Source organism: Penicillium vulpinum, assembly GCF_028829585.1.
Source record: "Penicillium vulpinum strain IBT 29486 chromosome Unknown utg000003l_segment0_segment0, whole genome shotgun sequence".
In the NCBI taxonomy this organism is placed as follows: Eukaryota; Fungi; Ascomycota; class Eurotiomycetes; order Eurotiales; family Aspergillaceae; genus Penicillium; species Penicillium vulpinum.
Window position 1 is genome coordinate 5897856 of NW_026643243.1, and position 21354 is coordinate 5919209.

The 21354-nt window shown below is 47.8% G+C and overlaps 9 protein-coding genes across 9 annotated transcripts; 6 read left to right on the plus strand and 3 right to left on the minus strand.

Moving 5' to 3' along the window:
- Positions 1-72: 72 nt before the first annotated feature.
- On the minus strand, positions 73-942 carry N7479_007268 (uncharacterized protein; the record flags this gene model as incomplete). Its single annotated transcript, XM_057254962.1, has 1 exon — positions 73-942. One exon carries the CDS (start codon positions 940-942, stop codon positions 73-75), a length of 870 nt encoding a protein of 289 aa, XP_057108824.1.
- A 448-nt stretch (positions 943-1390) lies between these two features.
- N7479_007269 (protein translocase subunit TIM50) lies at positions 1391-3039 on the plus strand (the record flags this gene model as incomplete). Its single annotated transcript, XM_057254963.1, has 3 exons — positions 1391-1630; positions 1686-2387; positions 2446-3039. The coding sequence occupies 3 exons, from the start codon at positions 1391-1393 to the stop codon at positions 3037-3039; spliced, it is 1536 nt and encodes a 511-aa protein (XP_057108825.1).
- Positions 3040-3263: 224 nt separating this feature from the next.
- On the minus strand, positions 3264-5552 carry N7479_007270 (putative C6 transcription factor; the record flags this gene model as incomplete). Its single annotated transcript, XM_057254964.1, has 5 exons — positions 3264-3682; positions 3739-3874; positions 3928-4309; positions 4362-4799; positions 4852-5552. The coding sequence occupies 5 exons, from the start codon at positions 5550-5552 to the stop codon at positions 3264-3266; spliced, it is 2076 nt and encodes a 691-aa protein (XP_057108826.1).
- Positions 5553-6122: 570 nt separating this feature from the next.
- On the plus strand, positions 6123-8831 carry N7479_007271 (F-box domain protein; the record flags this gene model as incomplete). Its single annotated transcript, XM_057254965.1, has 2 exons — positions 6123-6232; positions 6317-8831. The coding sequence occupies 2 exons, from the start codon at positions 6123-6125 to the stop codon at positions 8829-8831; spliced, it is 2625 nt and encodes an 874-aa protein (XP_057108827.1).
- A 2897-nt stretch (positions 8832-11728) lies between these two features.
- Positions 11729-13060, minus strand: N7479_007272 (uncharacterized protein; the record flags this gene model as incomplete). Its single annotated transcript, XM_057254966.1, has 1 exon — positions 11729-13060. The coding sequence occupies one exon, from the start codon at positions 13058-13060 to the stop codon at positions 11729-11731; it is 1332 nt and encodes a 443-aa protein (XP_057108828.1).
- Positions 13061-15301: 2241 nt separating this feature from the next.
- Positions 15302-16000, plus strand: N7479_007273 (uncharacterized protein; the record flags this gene model as incomplete). Its single annotated transcript, XM_057254967.1, has 1 exon — positions 15302-16000. One exon carries the CDS (start codon positions 15302-15304, stop codon positions 15998-16000), a length of 699 nt encoding a protein of 232 aa, XP_057108829.1.
- A 1230-nt stretch (positions 16001-17230) lies between these two features.
- Positions 17231-17578, plus strand: N7479_007274 (uncharacterized protein; the record flags this gene model as incomplete). Its single annotated transcript, XM_057254968.1, has 2 exons — positions 17231-17450; positions 17502-17578. 2 exons carry the CDS (start codon positions 17231-17233, stop codon positions 17576-17578), a joined length of 297 nt encoding a protein of 98 aa, XP_057108830.1.
- Positions 17579-18153: 575 nt separating this feature from the next.
- N7479_007275 (putative malic acid transport protein) lies at positions 18154-19412 on the plus strand (the record flags this gene model as incomplete). Its single annotated transcript, XM_057254969.1, has 2 exons — positions 18154-19131; positions 19194-19412. 2 exons carry the CDS (start codon positions 18154-18156, stop codon positions 19410-19412), a joined length of 1197 nt encoding a protein of 398 aa, XP_057108831.1.
- A 918-nt stretch (positions 19413-20330) lies between these two features.
- Positions 20331-21295, plus strand: N7479_007276 (uncharacterized protein; the record flags this gene model as incomplete). The annotated part of the gene is made up of 2 exons (XM_057254970.1): positions 20331-20401; positions 20482-21295. 2 exons carry the CDS (start codon positions 20331-20333, stop codon positions 21293-21295), a joined length of 885 nt encoding a protein of 294 aa, XP_057108832.1.
- Between the last annotated feature and the right edge of the window lie 59 nt (positions 21296-21354).

Here is a 21354-nt window from a genome sequence, read left to right on the forward strand (position 1 = left end):
TATGTAATCTATGCGCCGCGCAATGTATATAAATCATAACAATATCAACAATATCAACTGAACAATGGACTATCATGAGCCCAGCGTGACGATCTGAAGTGAGTTGCTCAAAGCTTCAACAACATCAGAGGAGTAGGCCCGTAGGCCATCAAAGGCAGAATCTGCATCAGTGAGGTCATGTTTCTCGTGGTCATCGTGAGTGTCGGTCCAACCTCTATCAGGGCCCCAAAGAACCTTTTTCTGAGCATCTCGGGTTTCCGTAAGCAAACGAGTCATCAAAGGTCCATTCTTTTCTACAGAAGGCCAGGCATCGAATTCGACCTGAACTAGACCCGGAAGTCGTTCCAGGATTTGATGTAACAATTTGCCACAGAAGTCGGTATAATATTCCTTGGAGATGCGAAAGCCTTCGAATGCAGGTTGTGAAGGGTCACACTGCACAAACACTTTCAACGTGCGTACAAGCTCCATGTCGTGTAGCCCTAGGCTCTGGTTCACAATCCATGACTTTGGGGGTGCAGTCCAGCTTGATCCCACAATCAATTCGATTGTGGTAATTGAAGAGCGGTGGCGTCGAGGCAAAGCCCGGACTGTGGGCATGCGCAAAAAGTCCTGCACGGGGAACACACGAAATATCTGAGTTGAATAGAAATAGTGAGCGGCTTCATCGTGGATTTGTCTCGAGACACGGAACAGGGCGATGCGATGCGAAGATGGTGCTAGAGGTTTGCTTTTTTTCGCCGAAGATCCAACATTGCCAGTGCGCTTCAATGCACTCTTTCGGGTCGGGGTGAATAGGACGTAATGATAAATGTGTAGGCGGATCTCAGACGGTAGCTGGAGGAAAGGGAATCGCAGTAAGATCGGAGTTTCGGCATCTGATTCAGATTCGACATCGGAGATTTGCCCCTCAAAATCGAGCATCTTCTTTTTGAACCCCATGATTGAAAGATATGCAGGTGAATTCTATAAGATACGAGCGAGTCTAGATTTGGACAGGAAAATCATATTTCTGGTAATCAGATGGTAAAGAGAAAAAAGAAAAATGCTAAAAAGATTTGTGTCCCACGATCGGAGCGCAGCTTCACGGGAAAAACCTTTGCTGCGCTCTTGGTAGTGGGAATGAAGAAGATCTTCGTTGGTCTCCCCAGCTAATACAACCCGGCATGCAGAGAGAATTGCTTGATAGGTCAAATTAATGTCTGGGTGAACTTTCTGAAGAAGAAAAGAAAAAAAAAAGGTCAAGACTCGACGGCGGACGGAGTCGATATATAAACAATGTGCACGGATGGTTCGGATACGCCACCGTACCGAGTCGCGCCGACTTTTAACGGGAAACTGTGGTTTATCCCATCATCAAGGACACATTTGTTTCAAGTCCCAATACACAATGCTTAGTCGTGCAGTCTTACCTCTGACGAGGCCAAACCTCTTCGCCTCTGCCGCTCGGGTATCGACCCTGTCGGCGCGGCCCTCACCGTACGCTGCTTACAAGCTTTCCCCGGGTATCCAGCTACGGGCGAAGTCGAACAAATCGACGTCGAATAATCCCAAAGCAGCTCCCAAAGATTTCGCCGCAGAGCAACCCGAGTTTGATACAAAAGCTGAACCTACACAACCTTCCGAACCTGTGAGACTTTTTATACTCTTTGTAGAAGGAATCCCTTCTAACGTTGTCTTTCTAGGTCGAACAATCCCCACAGACGCCTCTCCCCGATCTGACACAAGGTATTCCATCGACGCTGGCCGCAGAATTGGAAGGTCGTATGAAAAAGGGACCATTGAACCTCACAGAAGACCCTGCCCAGTCAGAAGAGTACGGAGCGGAAGGTAGAGGAGGTGGTGACATCCCTAAGGGCGGATATGAGACATCTATCGACCGCCGCAAGGCCCGCATGGCCAATATAGTATACGCAGCTATGTTGCTTGCTGGTGTTGCTGGAATGGGCTACTTGGGTCGCAATTGGGAAACCGAAGAGGAGGAGCGGCAACACCCTGAGATCCCATCTGGATGGAGTCCAGGTCTTTGGTACAGCCGTATCAAGGCCCGCACTAGCGATCTCACTAGCTACTACAAAGACCCCGCTTTCCCCAAGCTGCTTCCGGATGAGGATGCCGAGATGCGTCAGCCATACACCCTGGTGCTCAGTCTCGAGGATCTCCTTGTTCACAGCGAATGGACCCGTGAGCACGGATGGCGGATTGCCAAGCGGCCTGGTGTCGACTACTTCCTCCGCTACCTGAACCAATACTATGAGCTCGTCCTTTTCACCAGTGTGCCCAGTATGATGGCAGACCAAGTCCTTCGCAAACTCGACCCTTACCGCATCATCCGCTGGCCCCTGTTCCGCGAGGCGACCCGATACAAGGATGGAGAATACATCAAGGTATGCTGATTTCCTCCCCCCTTTCTTTCTCCAGTCATAGAATGCTAATTGTCTTCAGGATTTACAATATCTTAACCGTGACCTTTCTAAGGTTATTCTCATCGACACCAAGGAGGAGCACGCTCGCTACCAGCCCGAGAACGCCATTGTTTTGGACAAGTGGACTGGTGACCCGAAAGATAAGACGCTGGTTGCCCTCATCCCCTTCCTGGAATACCTCGCTGGTATGGGAGTGGAAGACGTGCGTACTGTGCTGAAGTCGTTTGATGGAACTCCAATTCCTGCCGAGTTTGCCAAGCGCGAGAAGGCGATGCGTGAGCGCTTTGAGAAGGATCTTGCCGAGGAGCAGAAGAAGAAGCCCTCGCGTGGTCTGGGAAACTTTGCTGCCGCACTTGGCTTGAAGTCTTCTTCCACCCTGCACGGCGATCAGTCGCCCTCTGAGGGACTGGCCCAGGGCAAGATGCTTTGGGATCAGATCCGTGAGCGTGGTCAAAAGAACTACGAAATGATCGAGTCAGAGATCCGTGCGAACGGCGAGAAGTGGCTCGCTGAGATGGCAGCCGAGGAGGAGAAGGCCCGCCAGGAGCAGATGCAGAACATGAAGGGCTCTTTCACTGGCATGCTCGGTATTGGCGGCTCTAAGGACCAGTAATTGGTGTCTAGAAGATCATGAGGGGGTGGGTTCGTTCTGAGCATTAATGAACGAGTGTAAAATAGCGTTTGGGGTATATTTGATTTTTTTTGTACAAAATTTTAGTCAGAAATTTTAATATGAGAAAGACTGAGATTGAATTGATATCAAGGTCGTTGGGCTTTGGATCCCAGGGTATATTGTTGAAATAGGAATCTAAAAGTATATGTTTAATAATCTTCTGATCATGTCAGGTTGACATCTTGGAAGACGGAGACGTCCCATATTCCCGTCATGTCAAAGGGGAAACCGTCCATCGTTCCAAACGTATTAGATATTGACATCATGTCGTCGACGATGTCGTTATTTGTTTGGGTCTCGGGGAGCGATATCGCGGCCGGGTTGACCAGCCCGTTGTCTGCCATCGTGGCTGTGAATGCCTCGTCCATTGTGGCACCGGTTCCAGGAAGCCGGTGCATAATGCGTTCGCAGTGGTCCAGACACATGTCTGCTACATCCCAGTCTTCTTCTTCCCGCACACGACGCAAGACTGAGCGCAGGGTTTCGACGTTGGAAAGACATGATCGTGCAACTTCGCTGTCGGTGGTCTCGAATGCACAGCGAACTAGCAATGTGGCCGTTGACGTGAGATGAAAGGCGCTATCTGTCAAGGAAATTAGGGGGAAAAAATCAAGCTCTAGAAAGAATGCTTCAACGTACAGGGTAGCCAGAACTCCGTGAAATTACCCTTTCGTAAAGACGTTATGAACGCAACAATCTCCTCTGCTGACCTTCTGCATTCCGTTTGGAAATAGCGACGTGCCTCCGTGTTTTCCGTTTCGGAGTTGTTGACCTCCTGCAAGGTTGTTAGAGATCACTCGTTTCGATTTCCCCCGGCCTTCAGCTTACATTTAATTCAACTCGGCTGACAAGCATTTTCACAGCTAAGAAAGCTAACTGCAAGCTGCTTGCTCCATAGATTCGTTCCCCGGTGTGGATTGTAGGTCCTCTCAACCAGTCCGGTAGGGAGTCTTCCCATATATCCAGATCTGTTCGTATTTGTCTGAGCTTCTTGGATGTCTCGCGTGCGGGTTTGTGTTGCAGCCCATAGACCAGTGGTAATAGCTCGCCCAAAGTCTCGGTCAATTTGCATAGGTAGATGTGGCAATGTGCTGCCCTCACACGCTCTGTGGTGCGGAGGTGTGATGGGACTAATATGTCTACAGTGGGTAGAGGCACGTCGTATTGATTTTTGGAAATCTGAGGTGGGACGCCATGACCAAAACTTCCCCTGTTTATTGTCAGATTTGTTGCTAGACAAAAGAAAAACGGAACGATCTTACCAACGATCATGAATCACAACTCCCCACCACAGACGAATCCGCTGGTTTTTTTCTGCTTGTGAGAGCTTCCAGTTGCTAGGATCACGGTTCAAACCAAGACAATTTGCTAAAGACAACATGCGGCCACAGCTGACGGCGTTGCCAGTCATGGAGAAAATGGGTCGTCCAGTCAGGTCGATAAGCGCAGCGCTGATTGTGTCCAGTCCGGGAGCTGAGAATTCCTCATGCAACGCAGCGACAGTCATGTTGATCGCATATCGAACGTCAGGCTTCGGATGACATGAAAGTTTTTGTGTGTGTTTCCAATATACGAGGGACATGGAATAGACTTGACACACTAGTGCAGCTGGCGGGTCGTGCAGGTCCTCGGCGATGTATGATTCCCAGAATGACTCCCCGTCGAAGATCGGAAAAGACACGTTAAAACGATCAATGAAACTAGAGGGGGAAGATTAGCAGGGTAGAAAATGGAGGGAAAAGGTCAACATACAGTCTCACTAGGTCGTGTTTAAACGGCCCGAGTATTTGTTCGAGCACCTCCTTTTGGTTCTCACCAGGAGGCGTTCCTCTCCGCATACCTTTCCTTCGCCGGGAGATTGTGGTGTAAAGGACTGGTTTCCGCGGATCGCTAGAGTAGATATTGTACGGGTGACTATTGGGCTCTTCTGATTGACTTGTCCGCTCTGGGGGCATATGTTTTTCAATGACTTGGGCATCTTCAGCCACCATAGGGCCAACAATGAGAACTGACTCATTCTGGGGATCCTCTATAGTTTTCCGCCGCGGATCACTTCCTCGACGACCACCAGACGAAGTCGTTCCATGGGGGCTGGGCCCATTCATGGGCTGCCGGGGCGGAATATTATTCTGGCTTAAGTGGGCGACTCCATCGGGACTGCGCTTACGCTTCTGCCCAGGAACGGCCTCCATCATAGGAGGCCAGGACTTTGAGTCCTGAACACTCAAGACTGAAGTATCCGTATTGGCCTCCTCTTGGTAATGACAATCGGCACCTTGCACGCGACAAAGAAGGCAGGATTGACCGGGGATATCGACGGTACATCGAGATTTGCGCTTGCGGCACAAGTCACAGGCGCGGACCTTGTGGGAACGGTAGGGCCGGGCGCCGGCATTGAATCCGGGCGATGGGAGCTTGGAGGAGGAATTGACTTGGACTGGTGCAGGCGACATGATGCACGCCCAAGTATGAGGGAGCTATGTCGATAGGTAATATAGGTAATATGAGAAAGCAGAATATGGTGATTTGGAGATTTTGGTCGGGGTGTTTTCGGAGTCGGCCGATTAGCAGTTGGACAGAGTGAGGGGTATGGGCACGAGGCCTGCAATATAGGGAGAAAGAGGCGAGGAGAAAATTGGGAGCTTTCAATGGCTAGGGAACTGCGAGGTCAAAGCTACACGCACATCATCTTGTACAGTCTCCCCATATATCAAAATCCGGCGATCTCATTTTCTTATCGAAATTTGAGACTGCGGGCACCATGGATCCATCAGATGTGGGGAATGATGACTCATCCCACGTGAAAATGCTGACATAGCTATATTTCTGCCTGAGGTTCTGTCTATTTTTATCTTGGCCTTGGCATGGACAATGCAGGCGATCGGCATTACTAGTTGATTCATTAATGCTGATGTCCCGCATTGCCTCATGGGGCGAGAAACTGCACAGCCACAAGGTCATCTTTTTCTCAACAATGCCCGCCGTATGCCTGATCTGTTGTATGTAGATACAAAGTGGTGATCATGGAGGATACCTCCATCCCCAAGGGCTCTTTCGTCCATCAAGCGGGGTGTTCTGTATTGCCCAGCCTAAACACGTCCTTTGACCGGCTACCACTTAATGTGATTGAGGAGTAAGTTTCTATCTCACCTAGGAGTTACACCTCTGTGTACATCCGACATGTGACCTTACAGTCAGTCATTAACTGCATAAATAGCATATTGTATGCTTCCGATGCCAATACATTTGCATCACTATCTTTGTTAAACCGAAGATGGAAGCATGCGTCCGATTCTGCGGCCATGTATGCATATCAGTTGTCACGCTGTTCATCGTTTTCCTGGACTCGTGGGGTTATTTCTGAGGCAGAGAACCTGACAAAACTAAAGCGCCAGTTTGTCAAGGAAGTCAGGCAGAACGCCTTTGATGTATTTTTACGGCCCCGGCAAACCCTCGTGCGACTAATTTCAAGTTCTATGAGCTCGTCTACGGCGTTCCCACAAGGTGAAGTTTTTCGATTCTCATTTTCAGGAAATGGTCAAATGGTTCTCTGCATCAGCTCTTCTCGCATTGTCATACTAGACGTGGCCACCGACCCAGTCACCGTCAAGCATGAACTTAAGACCCGAAGACGGCCCCTGGGAGCCACAATCCGGGATGATGGCTCTCTCATTGCTGTTGTGTCTTCCACACACCGAGTTCATATCTACCAGCTCTCCGATGATGAAGTCAAGCACATTCAAGTTATCACGCTGAACGATGCCCCAAAGGACATCAAATTCTCTCCAGCAGGTAGTGTACTGGCCTTAGCCTTTGGCGATAGTATTGAGGTATACGCTGTGGGTGAAGAGGCTTTGCCGACCGACCGTCGGGCGGTGCGTTGTCTCCGTGTGGATGCACTTTCATTTTCGCTTGATGGAGCGATGCTTCTTGGCTTTACAGCTGAAGGTATTGTCACCATCACTCCTCCTTTCTATACTGAAACCGGAACGGACGCTTCACCTGAAGAACTCGAGATGCGAATGTGGACAACACAAATTCTCTTTCCTGAAACAGTCGGTTGCCATATCACCCATGCCTCTCTCATTATTGGTCATGGGGAAGTTGACGATCACTGGGTAATGGGATATGACAAACAATTGGGGGCATTCAGAGCGCTTCAATTAACCAAGAATGCGGGAATCGTTTATTTTGCTAGTCCATTTTTAACAGATGAGTCTCGGGAAATGCGGCCAAGCATGAGACCCGCCACTGATGATGCAGGTGAACTTTGTGCGTTAGGGTTCCAAGATTCAGAGCTATGGATATATGGGATGCCTGGTTTGGCTGCCAGTGAAATCACTGGTACCCAGGTTGGTGGTGGTCACCATTATGGAGGCTGCGCGCCTCGCGACAATTTAGCACAGCTTCAGAAAATCGTTCAACAACCTAAGATCTTGATCCGGGGGCGGCGGGTGAGTGAAATGCACGGGATCACATCCGCTCACTGGGTATGTTCAGGCTCGAGACTCCGGCGGAGACTCGTCGCGGTAGCACCTGGTGGTGTGCAACCACAAATATTTGGCGAAGAAGATATCCCAGTTGATGGTGGTCGAATCCTCCTACTTGATTTTGAGCGCTCTACCATGAATGGTGAAAAGATTGAGCTTGACATCGAAGTCGGAGAAATGGCACCCAAGATTCTTATGGAGCCGGACTCCTCTTTGGCCACGGAAGTTGAGCTTGAAAGGAGGCGAACACGGCTACATCGTGGCGATACTGCTACAAGATTCGCAGCCCTCGGCCATTCAGCGACTACTCGAGAATCCCGAGCTCTGCCACTTCACTTGCGCCGCAACATCAGTCTTGCAGTTCCTACCTCACCAAGCGAAAATTCTCGAGGCGAAGTAATCGACCTTCCATATGACAATACGCAGCCTCGTTCCAGTGAAGTTCTCCATAGAGCTGCCACTGTGGCTGCATCAACCCGTGGGAGATACGACCCTCGATATCGTAGTTCTCACATCCCTCGCCAGATTCCCCATGAGAGTGACGCCGATAATTGGGTACCACCCCCTCCTCCTTACAAACGCGAAACAGCGGACCCATTGCCAGATGATCTACAGAGATTGCTCCTCCCCCCAGTAAATGCCACCAATTCTACCCTCCAGCCTGGAAGAGCAGAATCCGCTCGTGTCGCGCAGCAACCAACGCACCTACGTCCACAATCTGTCAATTTACAGAGGCTACGCACTGTAATTGGATCTAGGCAGGGGAGAAATTCCATCGGCAGAGACTTTGACGCAGAGCAATTCATCCCTCAAGATTCGTTCACAAACAACTTCTCGCCAGAACACCATGGATCTGCTTCTCATCCAGCGGTCCAATCCATCACGCCTACGGTCGCTGTGTATCCAGCGGAACTACCTCAACAAGAGAACATTATGCCTCTTCCATACTTGAGGGCCTCGGCACTGGGCGATGCACTTGGCGATGCCTACTTCCCATACTCTGTGTCATCGCCAAACCTTCTTCATATCCCACAGCCACATGAAGACGGGCAGGGTACTGTAGCGGATGACGAGCAAGAGGTACCTCAAAGGCAACGGTCTTTCCACAGGAGAGTTTCAACCGAACCCACTAGCTTACCCCCACCAACAAACGAGGAATGGCGCCGGCGCATTCAGGATTGGAACGATAACACAATTAAGGAGCGGGGTCGCAAGCGAAGGGGGAAGTGCCATATCATGTAGCTTTCTCTTCTATATGTCCGATTCTCTACATAGGATAACTGTGAAATTATAAAACAAATGTTCTTTCCCGCATAATGGTAATATATTATTCGCTCGCGTTAAAGAATGTAGAATGTACCGTATGCCGTGAGGACCACAAGCATCTATTGTGAAGACCCCACCATGTAGGGTCTTGTATATATCAATCAGAGTGATAGATCTACATACATACTTCGAGTCCTGCGAACCTCATTGGGAGAGGTCATGACATCTATATCGACAATATGTACTACATACCATGTATGTAGTAGCTTTCTTTTAGTCTCTTTTTTGATAAAAGTTTCCAACACCCTTCACATATATAGAAAAAACAGTATTTCCCAGTTGTTGGCTCTTTTGCCACTCTTCTGAGAAAGCTATCGTCATAGTAGCAGCCCCTCACCCCTATATAGACACAAGGCCTTCAGGGGAAAATACCTGCTAAGCTGATCAGTTTCCAGCACTCAGCTGCATGTTTAATTTCTTTCGATTTTTAGTTTATCATCATTGGAGCACAGCTACGCTTGAACAGGAATTCTTACCAGTCCATTAATCGCAACGGAACAATAGTATTGAATTGACTGAGGTGGCAATGCAGTCAAAAACCAACAAAAAAAAGGCTATGCTTTGTGGGGTATCACTGAAATCACAAAAAGTAATCCGCCCAGTTGCAATGGATGCTGGATCTGTACAAAAAAAAAACATAAGGAACTCGCACAACGCCCAAAACATGTCATGAATGTTCATCCCAGTTTTGATATCCCTTTGTACCATGTCCTATATTTCATATCCCATCATGATCCGTAGACATGCACTAAAACCGGGGTTTACCCGGTTGAAGAAAGGAAACGCTGGAAGGGCTGATGAACAGACGGAAGGAGTCACGGGCCCTGGAAAAGCCCTAACTGTCAGTAAATGGAAAACTGGAATAGAAGCAGCTATGACATACCATGATTGCCAGCTTGCTCATAAAATTTGAAAGAATTCTTGCATTTGTTTGTTTCTCATCAAGGGGGCTTTTTGGGTGCCCAAGAGGATGAAAATGGAAAGTGATTCCGAAGTGTTTTCAACATGTCTGCCCGGAAGAGACCTATTACAAGGCCTGAAGGGAGGATAAATGTGTTGAGAAGAGTTGATAAACACAGAAAGTAATTGTGGATGTCAAGAGGCTCATCCAGAGACCTATTTCAGGGTCTGAGAAATGAACAAATGTGTTAAATGATATTGATAAACACAGAAAGTGGGTTTTCAATGAAGTCACAAAAGACGTTCATGGCTCATCCAGCAAAGACATATTTCAAGGGGTCCGCGGAGAGAAAAGAAGTAGCTGGAAGACAGGTTGGATTGGCTGATAAGCGTGTTGAGCAGGTTTGTAATTTGGATGTTGCTCCGAAACTGCACAGAGCATAAAGGTATTGATGATGGTTCTTCTTCCAGTGAGATCATGTTCGACGAGCCTTGGAAGGAAGATAAGATAATTCAATTGGAATTGGATTGATGATTGACTCAAGATTTTTGTTGGCTTGAACCGGAAGCATGATTGAGGCTGAAGCTCCGATTGATGGTCATAGTGTTCTTGGTCCAGACAAGGCTTGTCTCAGAGCCCAGTGGAGAGCAGCTGAATATGTATTGACCGGTGGTTTGTGGTGGTTTGTGGTGGTTTGTGGTGGTTTGTGGTGGTTTTAAATTGAGGCTGAAGCTCCAATTGATGGTCATAGTGTTCTTGGTCCAGAAAAGGCTTGTCTCAGAGCCCAGTGGAGAACAGATGAATATGTATTGACCGCTGGATTTGTGGTGATGATAGATTGAGGTCAAATTGTTTTGTTTTCTCTCAATATTGTCCAACTGAAGCCGTCCCATAAGCTCAGTGGAAGGTAGATGATTGAAACAGAGAATGTGAAGTTTTTTCCAATCAGGTCCCTCCCCCAGAGGCCGTTTGGAAAAACTGATTCTGTTTCCATATCGGTTGAATGATTGATGTAAATGAGAATGACCGTGCGGTCAAGTGGTTCGAAGATGGAACCAGGCAGGTTGAGTGATTGTTGTCTGTCCTACACAGAATGGTCCCAAAATTGAACTCAGCTAAAGCCTTGTCACCAGAAGGCTATGGTGAGGAATGCAGTACATGGAATGATGTTCACAGAGAGTCGATGTGAACCCAGCAGGATTGAATTGAAGGCCTGCAAAAGACGATCAAGATGGGTTTTTGATCCGAGCTTCTCCCCAAGAGGTCATGAAGAGCACGGTCACGCGAAAGTTTGTTTGATTGAGCCTGGAGAGAAGAGGTAGCCGACTTGTCGTGGAAAGGGTTGACCGATGCAACTTTTTTTTTTTTTTTTTTTTGAGAAGATGGTCGCGGGCTTGGACTGAACCTCAACTAGACAATGAGGCACAGAGAACGAATATTTTATAAGCGTGGCCGTGATCGACAGCCGAACAACAGAAATCGAATGCGTAGAGCCCAGAAGCCGAAAAAGAGCAACGCGAGACAAGCACGTCGCAAGAGAGATCTTTGAACTCAGATAGAAATGAGAGCAAAATGAGAGAAAAGTGAAAGCATTGATTTTCTCTCTTTCTATCTTTCTCTCTTTCTCTCTTTCTCTCTTTTTCTCTTTTTCTCTTTTTGTTCTTTTTTGTTTTTTTTTTTTTTTTTTTTACTGGCATATTGGTCAGTCAACTCAATCTCCAAGCCCAACCCCCTATGAAAAGCTTCTGAGGACGCTTAATGACGCGGCCCCAACACAGCATTGTACCAGCAAACAAAAGCGCTGCAGGACAACTGAGAAGGACCTAAACACCCTCCGAAGAGAGGAGTTCCTTCAAGGTGTCCCTCTCAGACACTTTTGTTGCTGATACATGTCCCACCTCCATCGAAGCATCTAGGCATGACGCTGTCGAGGACGACGACGGCGACGGGACGGCTGGGAAGAAGCGTTGTCATCAGGCGAAGTCGTACCACAGTCCGTAGGAGGATCAATGCCCACGTTAGCGAACAAGGGAGCCGAAGAAAAAGGACCACTCTGCAGATCATCCTGCTCCGCCAAACGACCAGAAATGAAGACCGGAGCCAAAGCCGGGGAAAGCGTCGAGCTCGAAGACATCGCAAGAGAAGCACTGGAAGCGTAAGAGGCTAAAACATTAGAATGCTTTAGTTCCTTCTTTTCCTGTTGTGCTTTCTTTGCAGCGCGACATCTCTTAGCTTGCGACGGACGGTTCTTCTTGCTGAAGTACGTCGGGGTGGGATCAGGACGCTCATCTTCCGCACCGTTGCCAATCGGACTCTCAGCCGGAGCCGGAGAATCGTCATGGCCGGAGGCGTAGAGAGCCATCGAGCCCCAGGGATGCTGCAAGACCAAGTTCGTGCGAGCGTCATCCGTAGTGCTAATCGGGTTGGTGGTATTGCAAGCCGATTCTGAGTCCTGTGACTGCTCAACTCCCAGGCCAGGGGTGATCCGGTGGACCCAGATACCTCCAAGCCGAGAGAGAACCGACACATGAGACACAGACTCGGGACAACTGTCTGCGGACAAGACCCAAGCAAGAATTTCCTCCTCCGTTTCTGTTGGGCCCGCGATCAGACGATCCATCTCCAGGTCAAAGGGAAATGAACCATCCTCGGTCAGAAATATCACACGGACAATCTGTGGTTGGCCCTCGAGAAACTTCGGAATCCACACAGCAAAGGTTTCAAGTCCATCGTACAATTGCCGTTCGTAAGCAATCAAGACCCAGGGGGCTTGGACAAAAAGCCAAATACCGATAAGCACCAACTTGAGAAAGAAGCCTTGCCCAGGCTCTGATCTAGGTGAGAGGATGTAGATAAATTCCTTGGGATCGGAAGATGTCACTCCATCATCACTTGACCAAAGCGAGACCGGGATGGGTACCAGGAACGGGGTTGGAAACCAGGGCGGCATATCATCGACCAGTCCAGGCTGGACAATGACATCCGTACCAAGGCTGATAACCAGAAAGCCCGTCGAGTTTGCATACCCATGGCCAACGTGAGGATGCGACTCCCATACAGGATACTCGCGCTGGGAGGCGGCAGCTTTCACCAGGTCACAGAAGGCCCAAGACTCCATCGTCAGCTGGAACGTACCAGACAGACGCCGCACGAACGACTGCTCTGGAGCAGTGAATCCCGGGATGGGGAACCACTGACTCCAGAGAGTCATGCCCACGAAGATTCCCACGAAGGGAATCAACATTTTTTTTTTCTTTTTTTTTTTTGAAAATAAAAATGAAAAACAAACGCCGGTGAGACCGGCGACGCTGGGGCAGCAGAAAGTGTCACAGCGCAAAAGGCGCTGTTGAAAGACTTGGTAAATTGAGGAGAGAAGAGAGAGAGAAGAAAGAAAGAGAAAAGTAGGAGAAGAAGAGAATTTATAGAAGACCCTGGGTCCCAAAACGGAAGGAATTACACAGATGGAAGGAGCGATTGACACGCGCGCATTGTATCCCATTTTTCTTTCCATTTTAGGCAGGCCAACTTCCAAATAGGGACGAGACAATAGGAAACTATAGCTATTGTCCCCCATTGATCTCATTGAGTCTATCGAGCCTATTGATCCTATCTATTGAACCTTTTGACTTCTCAATCTAAACTGGAAGGAGCTACTACCGAAAAGGGACTAAGTGACTACCTATACAGCCCTAAGCTTGGTAACCTGAGAGTGCGTGAACTACAGGCTCTGGCCCTTACTATCTGGCTTTATAGATGTCGGCTTGGATCGTAAAGTTGTGGATTGTAAACAAGTAATACCCTCACTTTTGTGCCCCAAATCTCTTACTACGTACCAGAGAGCATCTGAGAGATACCTGAGATATAAGACATGTATCTAAATAGCCATATACGATATAGATAGCTATGATCTGTCTGCGTAGTCAAATTTGGGGCAGATATGTGTCGCATGAGCCTAAAGCTTTGTATGCAATGCATTGGCAGATGTGAGGAATGTTCTCAAATTTTCTGGTTTTGACCATATGCATCCCAATACACTCGGGCTTTTTGCTTGTCTCATCTCTCACTTTGGATGAAATCATGTCGCTCAGATTTTATTCCAGCCATCTCTCCATCTTGCATGGAGGGTATCTCAGAATGGCAACTTCTTCATCGTCGATAGGCCATTGTGTTGATGTGTCTCCGTGGATAGGACAAAGTCCCCCCAGGTGAGAACACTAGGCTCTTTGCGGCCATATACAGCTAGCTACTCACTGGATCAGCCAAGCTAGTCAGATATCAGTACTCCGTACGGCAACCCCTAATTCTCCCGTCGTGTCTGCAATGTTTACCTGCCTAAAACCCCCTCGCTACATCTTCAGCAAGTCGACCACAACAACCGAGTTGGAAAGTCCACATGTCTCATGGCCGGAATAACCTGCCTGTGAGCTTCCACTCCCGTGTCAGTGAGCACACGGCGATATGGATCGAGATATAACCTTAGGGACTCGCGATCTCTTCGTCCGGCACGACCTGGAAGTCCAAATTCCTTGGCTCGCAGAGGAGGATACCGTGAGATTTACAGCTCGCCACATCGAATGACGGCACATGCAGGTAGGATATACTGAGTCAACCTATCAGCAGTGCTCAGAACCCGATATCTACAACCTTGACTGAGACGACTCCTTTCTACACAAGTTGGGCAAGATTGAAGCCCCCAGAAACCACCCTGATCTAAACAAAACCGCCAGCCGTCTTGAATGGATGACTATCACATGCAGGTCAATTGCTTATGATCCAGTATTGTTCCAAGCCGGATGAGACGGGATCGAGAATAAATACGTCGCAACTCTATTCGCTGAAACAAGAAAATTTCAGCTGTCAATCTATATAAGAGCGCCCCACTAATCAAGCCCATCAAGCCCCCGCTCCGCCAAGACCGAGCAGTGGTAAGCGATGTAAGCGATGGCTTGTAATTCACAGTCTGGGTTCCTGGATTCGCGGATTCGAGAAATGACAACAGCGATCACACCAGTTTCCTATGTTTCGTGTCAGGGGTGAATACGGTATGGAGGAACATATCTTGGACCAGCCCTGGTGTTAAGTGTGACAAAGCAACTATCCTATAAGTAAATTTACAGTGGGCCTGGCCTCGAGATGGTTGGACTCTCCTATAATGAGGAATATCCGGAGAGGCAAAGGCTGGCAACGGCTGGCATTGATCCTTTCTGCCCCTGCAGCCAGCGGCACTTCGAGATTGATTTTTTCTGCATGGTTGGTACTGTTCCAATGATTCTTTGGCTCGTTAATTCTTTTATTCTTCATTACCCCAAGTCTATCGGTCTTTATCACACCATATTTTGCACAATGGCATTGATTAACCTCTTTGTTTCTTCTTGTTTTCATATTCAGCTACCTAAAACTATATAAACATGCTCGATTTATTGCATCATTTGGTCCAAACACAGATCTCAACAAGTTTAGTGTGCTTAGAACCAATCCTATCGCAATGGCCCCCAAGTATCCCGAGTTTGAGCCAAAGGGTAATAAATTACGACGATGGATGGAGCGTGCCGATGAGCCTGGGTGCCCCATTTCTAGGACCACACTTACTCTCCCAGGCCTCGATCATAGGGTCTGGAATATAGCTGGCCACCCGGAGTTCCTTGCAGACGAATGGACGTACTGGGCCAATACTCTTGGCCTCACAGTTGATGGCACAGCAAGCCACCCGAAACCTATTTATCGATTCCAATCAGTTCTTAAAATCAACGGCGACTTTACCTTTTGGGTTGGACGAACAGGACCAGGCGTGATATTTATGGATAATCTCATGAGATCAAATGATCCCGAGAATTTTTACATGTCTGAGTTTGCCAAGGCTTTCTACGAGTTGGATTTCCCCTTGGAAAGCCTGAAGTATGTTTTTGTTAATACTATTATTCAAAAGGAAACTATCCCCTTTATCTGGGATCACATTTACAAATCCCGGGAGGGACTTGAGCGTCCGCCCAAGGAGCCACAAACTTGGGAGTCCCCTTCGCCGGAATTTTGCGGTCTTCTTGGTACTCCCATTGGTAAAGTTGTCGCCGCCTTAGTCTTGTGTGCATATGGTCAAGGAGTCAAACGGATCTCACGAATTGTGACATTCCACGAAGGCGAAGACCGAAGTGAGTTTAACCTTCGGTTCGATATTGAGGATGTCTAAAACTTACCTTGATTCGCTTGACTAACTCTCAATAGCTGGTTTTCTCATATTCTACGTGATCTTTTTTCTTTGGCGAGTGGTTGATTGGGTATTGCTAACATTGTTATTAGATTTTGCCTGGTATTCTAGTTATAACATGCATGAACCTAGATGTTTTCAAGTCAAAACAACAGTTATTTTGTTTTAATCCAACCTAGGTTCTATTTTTTGTAGGAGGCTTGCATAAAATAAGAGAGCAGGATTGGGATGACTGTTTAAACTACATGTATGTAAAAACTGTTTCGAACTCTTCATATCAACAATCCAATCCTAGGCTGTATCAAAGAGACAATTTAGCATAGCTGATAGGGGAGAGGTAAAGAAAGATCACCAAGTGCACCCAAGAATTATGTCCCTTGGCGAGCTATACTTGACCGCGGGAAGATATCAGTATTCAAATATAGACATGACTAGCCTCTCATTGGCCGGCATTGTCGGAAGCGACTTTGGATCCAGACACTACGAAATGATTCGTGAATCCTATTTTTACCTTAAATCGGGAGAACGTTTCGAACTGAGGTTACTATTATTGTGCGAATAAAGATTTCGGTGCATAAATGTCCTTGGCTGCTGCCTACATAAAAGTTGTGTTCTTTCATTGTTTTCTTCCCTTTGTTGGGCTTTTTTCTTTCTTTTTACGCTCCTTCTCTAGTGATTGACTTGGGTATACTAAATTTATTCCTTCATATACAGTTGAATTGACCTATAAAAGTACAACATACATAGTCTCGGTGACAAGCTTTCAACTAAATCCATAGGCCCGGTATCAAAGCCACTATCCTTGGAAGTACTATTTTTGCTCTTTTGTTAATCAATGTGACACAGTCTTGTAATGATTGGCAGAGAGTGTTTAGACCTTAAATGTGCAAAAACATGGCCAATGGGATGGTCACGTATAGAACCTCGGGAGCCAACACATCAGATTGGACTCCGAGGTATCGGGACCTGTAAGTTTGGTTGAGATGTTTTTTTTTGTCTTTTTTTGTCTTTTTTGGTCTTTTTATTTCTTCCATCCCCTCTCTTTCTTCATCCTGTTTCATCTCACTAGTGTTAATCTAAAGGCATCTACCATTCTCAGATCGCGGAGGCTCTCTCCTCCACAACTATGCACTGACCCACTTCTTACAATTCAAAGTGCTTTAACAACCGCAATTCCCCGATCTTACTCAAGCTTCTTTTCTTCTATTCACCATGGGGCTCTCCACCGGAGCGATCATCGTCATTGTCCTCGTCGGCTGTCTCGCAGCAACCGCATTGGGAGCATCGGTCTTCAAACACTACAAACCCGCCGATTCAGAAACCCCATTCAGTCCAAGCTACGAGCAAAAGGTCTACATGGCTCAGGTGCGAAATCGAGGGCTTGAAAAGCTGAAGCATCTATCTTGGGGTGGAAGGGACCTGGAGTCACGTTGTATGTTGTGGTAATTACTTGGTCTGATCTCGCTAACACAAGGTTGATTAGATCCTCCAGCGGGGCCAAGCTACTATCAACCCCACACTTACACTGAGGACACCACGAGAGACACTGGAAGCTCATAACTTTCTTTGTTCTCCCTCAAAACTTCTCACAAATTACATACGTAGAAATGGAAATTTGCTGGCATGGGCGTTACACACAAGGGGGAAACTGATGTTGCACGGATTACAGCGTTACGGCGTTATGGCGATTATGGGTTCTTCTCAGGCCTAGAAAAAGCACTGAGATGCGAATGGGTTCGGATAGTTCCAAGGGACCAGGGGTATTCTTCGAAGGAGTATTCTGATTCGGTCGGCCGTGGTGGTTGGGACAATTTTTTTGAAATTATGGTTTCTTCTGGTATGGAGTGGCCCCGGACCTGTGCACAACTCTCCAAATTATTGCTTTGCCTATTTGGTTGCATATCCATACTGTTTCTGATATCCACAGTATTTCTCCAATGATATCCAATATTATCTTTTACAAAATGAAGCAATTGTATGATACAAAATGAAGCAATTGTATGATCTGGGGATAGCTCCAAACTTCGGCTAATGACGTCAAGACTCCCCCGAACCTATATCCTTTCGAATTCATCAAAGAACATGTTCCGATCAGACTCTCCCTCCAATTCGGGGTGAATCGCACAGAGCCACACATGCCAGATCAGGGAGATCTCCCTCCACCAGCGGGTCCGCTTTCTCGCGCCCTGTGGAATTTCCCATCGCTATGGTTCATTGTGCCCCAAGGAACGGGTATCATAGCCGTGATACTCTATCGACTGAATTACCAATTCAACGGGCTAAAAACGCTCGCCACGATAGTATGGATCTACACCATCGTCCAGCTCGGTTTATTCCTCATCCTCTACCTCTTGCGCATATTCATACACCCAAGACACGTCCTACACCAGCTGCGGAACAAGACCATCGAAACATCGGGGCTCTGCTGTATCTCCATCGCCTTCACCTCCATCCTCGAGATGGCCGCCTTCAAATACGGACACACAGCCGGGCTGGCCATCTACATCTTGTGGTGGATAAATACCGGCATGGCCGTACTCGCCTGTATGGGGATCCCATTCGTTCAGCTCAAGATGCAGCAGTTGAACAAACGATCCATGCAGGCGGACACATTGATGCCATTCCTCGCGGCATTGACATCTGCTGCAGGCGGCGGAGTTATATGTCGCGTCGCGCACATCAGCCCCCGTCTCCAGGTTCCTGCTATCATCGTCTCCTACCTTGAAATCGGGGCCGGCCTTACCCTCGTTGCTGTGTTCAATACCATTACAATCTATCAATACTTCGGTCGCACGTTCCAGACAACAGATATGGTGTACCAGGATATGATTATGTGCGGTCCCTGTGGGCAGGCATCGGTCGCGCTCCAGGCTTTGGGTGAGGCTGTTCAGGCCGGTAGCTTTGCGGCATATGATCGCGGTCAGCTTCTGACTGCAGAGGCAGCTGGTCCCTTTGCTTTCATCAGCCATTTCACTGGCCTTCTTGTCTGGGGGTATGGGATCTTTTGGTGGTGTTTTGCCATCATGAGCATCAGTTATACTCTGTACACCCAACCTGGGGGCTGGAAGCAGTCACGGTTCACCTTGTCTGTGTGGTCTGTGGTCTTTCCATGGGTGCGTATACTGATTTCTCTGATTTCTTGGCAGGTCTTCTAACACTCCTTCGATTTCTCCAGGGCACTTTTACCAATGCTGCCGTTGAATTTGGGAAGCTTATGAAATCTCCTGCATTCGATGTGTTTTCCACAGCCCTTTTACTGCTGCTCGTAATCATATGGTTGATCATCCAGATCCTGACAGTGAAAGGCATAGTGACAGGGCGAATCTTTGGCCTGGATCACGGATGGAGAAAACGATATGATGACCGACGACCTGCAGTACTCAAGGAAGCGTGAAGCTTCCAAGGAGACATCCCCCAGGCTTGGATAGGGTTTGCGAATCTCACAATATTGGCAAAAGGCATATTCAACTCCACAAATATATTGTCATAAGACACTTGGAGTCTCATTATAAATGACGCTACCCACACCAGGGCTGGGCACTATTCCCAGGTCGACCTTCCGAACTTCCGCTGACATCATGGCTAGCTTGGCCCCGACGCCGAGGCTAAGTCGCCAGTCGGAGGAACTTTTGACCGCTAGATTCGGCTCTCGGGGCGTCTTTTTTTCGAGTATTTTGCGAGCAAGGTTTAAAGCACTTTCGACCAACGCCCAGTCATGTTTTGTGAGACCATTTATATCCGATGCAGGGATTTCATCGATTTCATCATATGGGGTGGCTTTGAATGTTCGCCTTGTTAGTTGAGGCTGTGAATAATTGTCCCAATCGGGCGCACGGCTCGGAAATCCCAGACTCCGAACATAACGGCGACCCACAAATTCTATAGTCAGGAATACCTATGGGGTATAGAGTTGGAGCACAAATTATGTACGGATAAAGATACCTCGGAATGCCTTGAAAATATTACTTCTATGACCTCTCAAGGAATTGTAGATGCCTAGCCTTAGACTCTCAAAACACGGCATGTAAGCGCCTTATACTACTTAGGTAGCTGTCAGATCCCCCAGGCAGCCAAGATATGTGTCTCTTTTAACCATAAATGGCCCGTATTCGTAAGAGTTTCCAGATGCGCTAGACCCAGCTGGCTCGTGCACATTGATACGAGTACGGCCGTCCACGGATAGGGCGTAGGGCCAAGGCTGACATTTATTATAAGACCTTTGAGACCTTTTAGCTCTCAGCTATAAGTTCCCTGTCTTTGTCTTTTTCCCCCTTCTGTTGTTTTGTCCCTTAACATCTGAAGACGCGACAATATGTATGACTTGGCCATGGAGTCCCCAAATAGTACACCAAGCTATGATAGTGACACAGCAAGCGAAGAACGGTATGTAAGAGTACTCCTGGGAAGAAAAGCGCATATAAATTCTTTTACTCTTTGAGAATTATGTCTAATTCATCCCCAAGACCATCATCTCAACCCGTCAACATCAAAATCCAGGCCAAATTTCGAATAGCCCTACCGCCCCCTAAATCAAATCAACGACTTCGACTCAGCCCCAAACTACTCCTTCAAATCCAACAACTTTGTCCAAATCACAGACCAGTGCCTGTACTAGAGATATGGCAGCCACCACTGTACAAATCAAAATTGACAAAGGGTTTTCCTCAACGCCCAAAACTCAGCACAAAGGATATCTACGCAACACTCAATGAGCCATATATCACCAATAAGCAGCTAGATGGACAAGAACAACCCCAAGCACAAGATATACAATCAAGCATTGTCCACGAAAAGAATATCATCGCTGCAATTTGCCAACCATCAAGCAACAACAACAGCAGCAGCCCCACATCCTCAATCCACTTCCGCGACGCAAGATGCATCTGGCAAGCCAGTGTCGGCACAACAGGACCTGAGAAAAGCTTTTGCTACAAGTTTGCCATTAAAGAAGAAAACACAACCAGCACCGAGCAGCCCCGGATGATTATGCAGTGGGAGAAACGGGCACACTCTGCAAATGGAGATGCGGCATCTGACGATCAATTCGTTCTTGTGGCGATTGACCGCAAAGCTCGCCGGAAGAGTCGCATTGCTACGATGTCTCGGGACGGACTCGAGATTAACGTGAGGAAGAGCTCGGTCTTGGATCATCTTCGAGCTTGTTGGGAGTTGGCGGAGCCTGTTTCTCCGGCCTCGGCGGACTTAGAGACCTGGTTGTACACCCTTGCGTTGACTTTGGGTATCTCGGTGGCTTCTCAGGAAGGGTGGTTGGTTTGATTGTTTTCAGTCTAGGGGGAACATGCATGTATCTTGAACAGCTTCTAGATTTTACATGG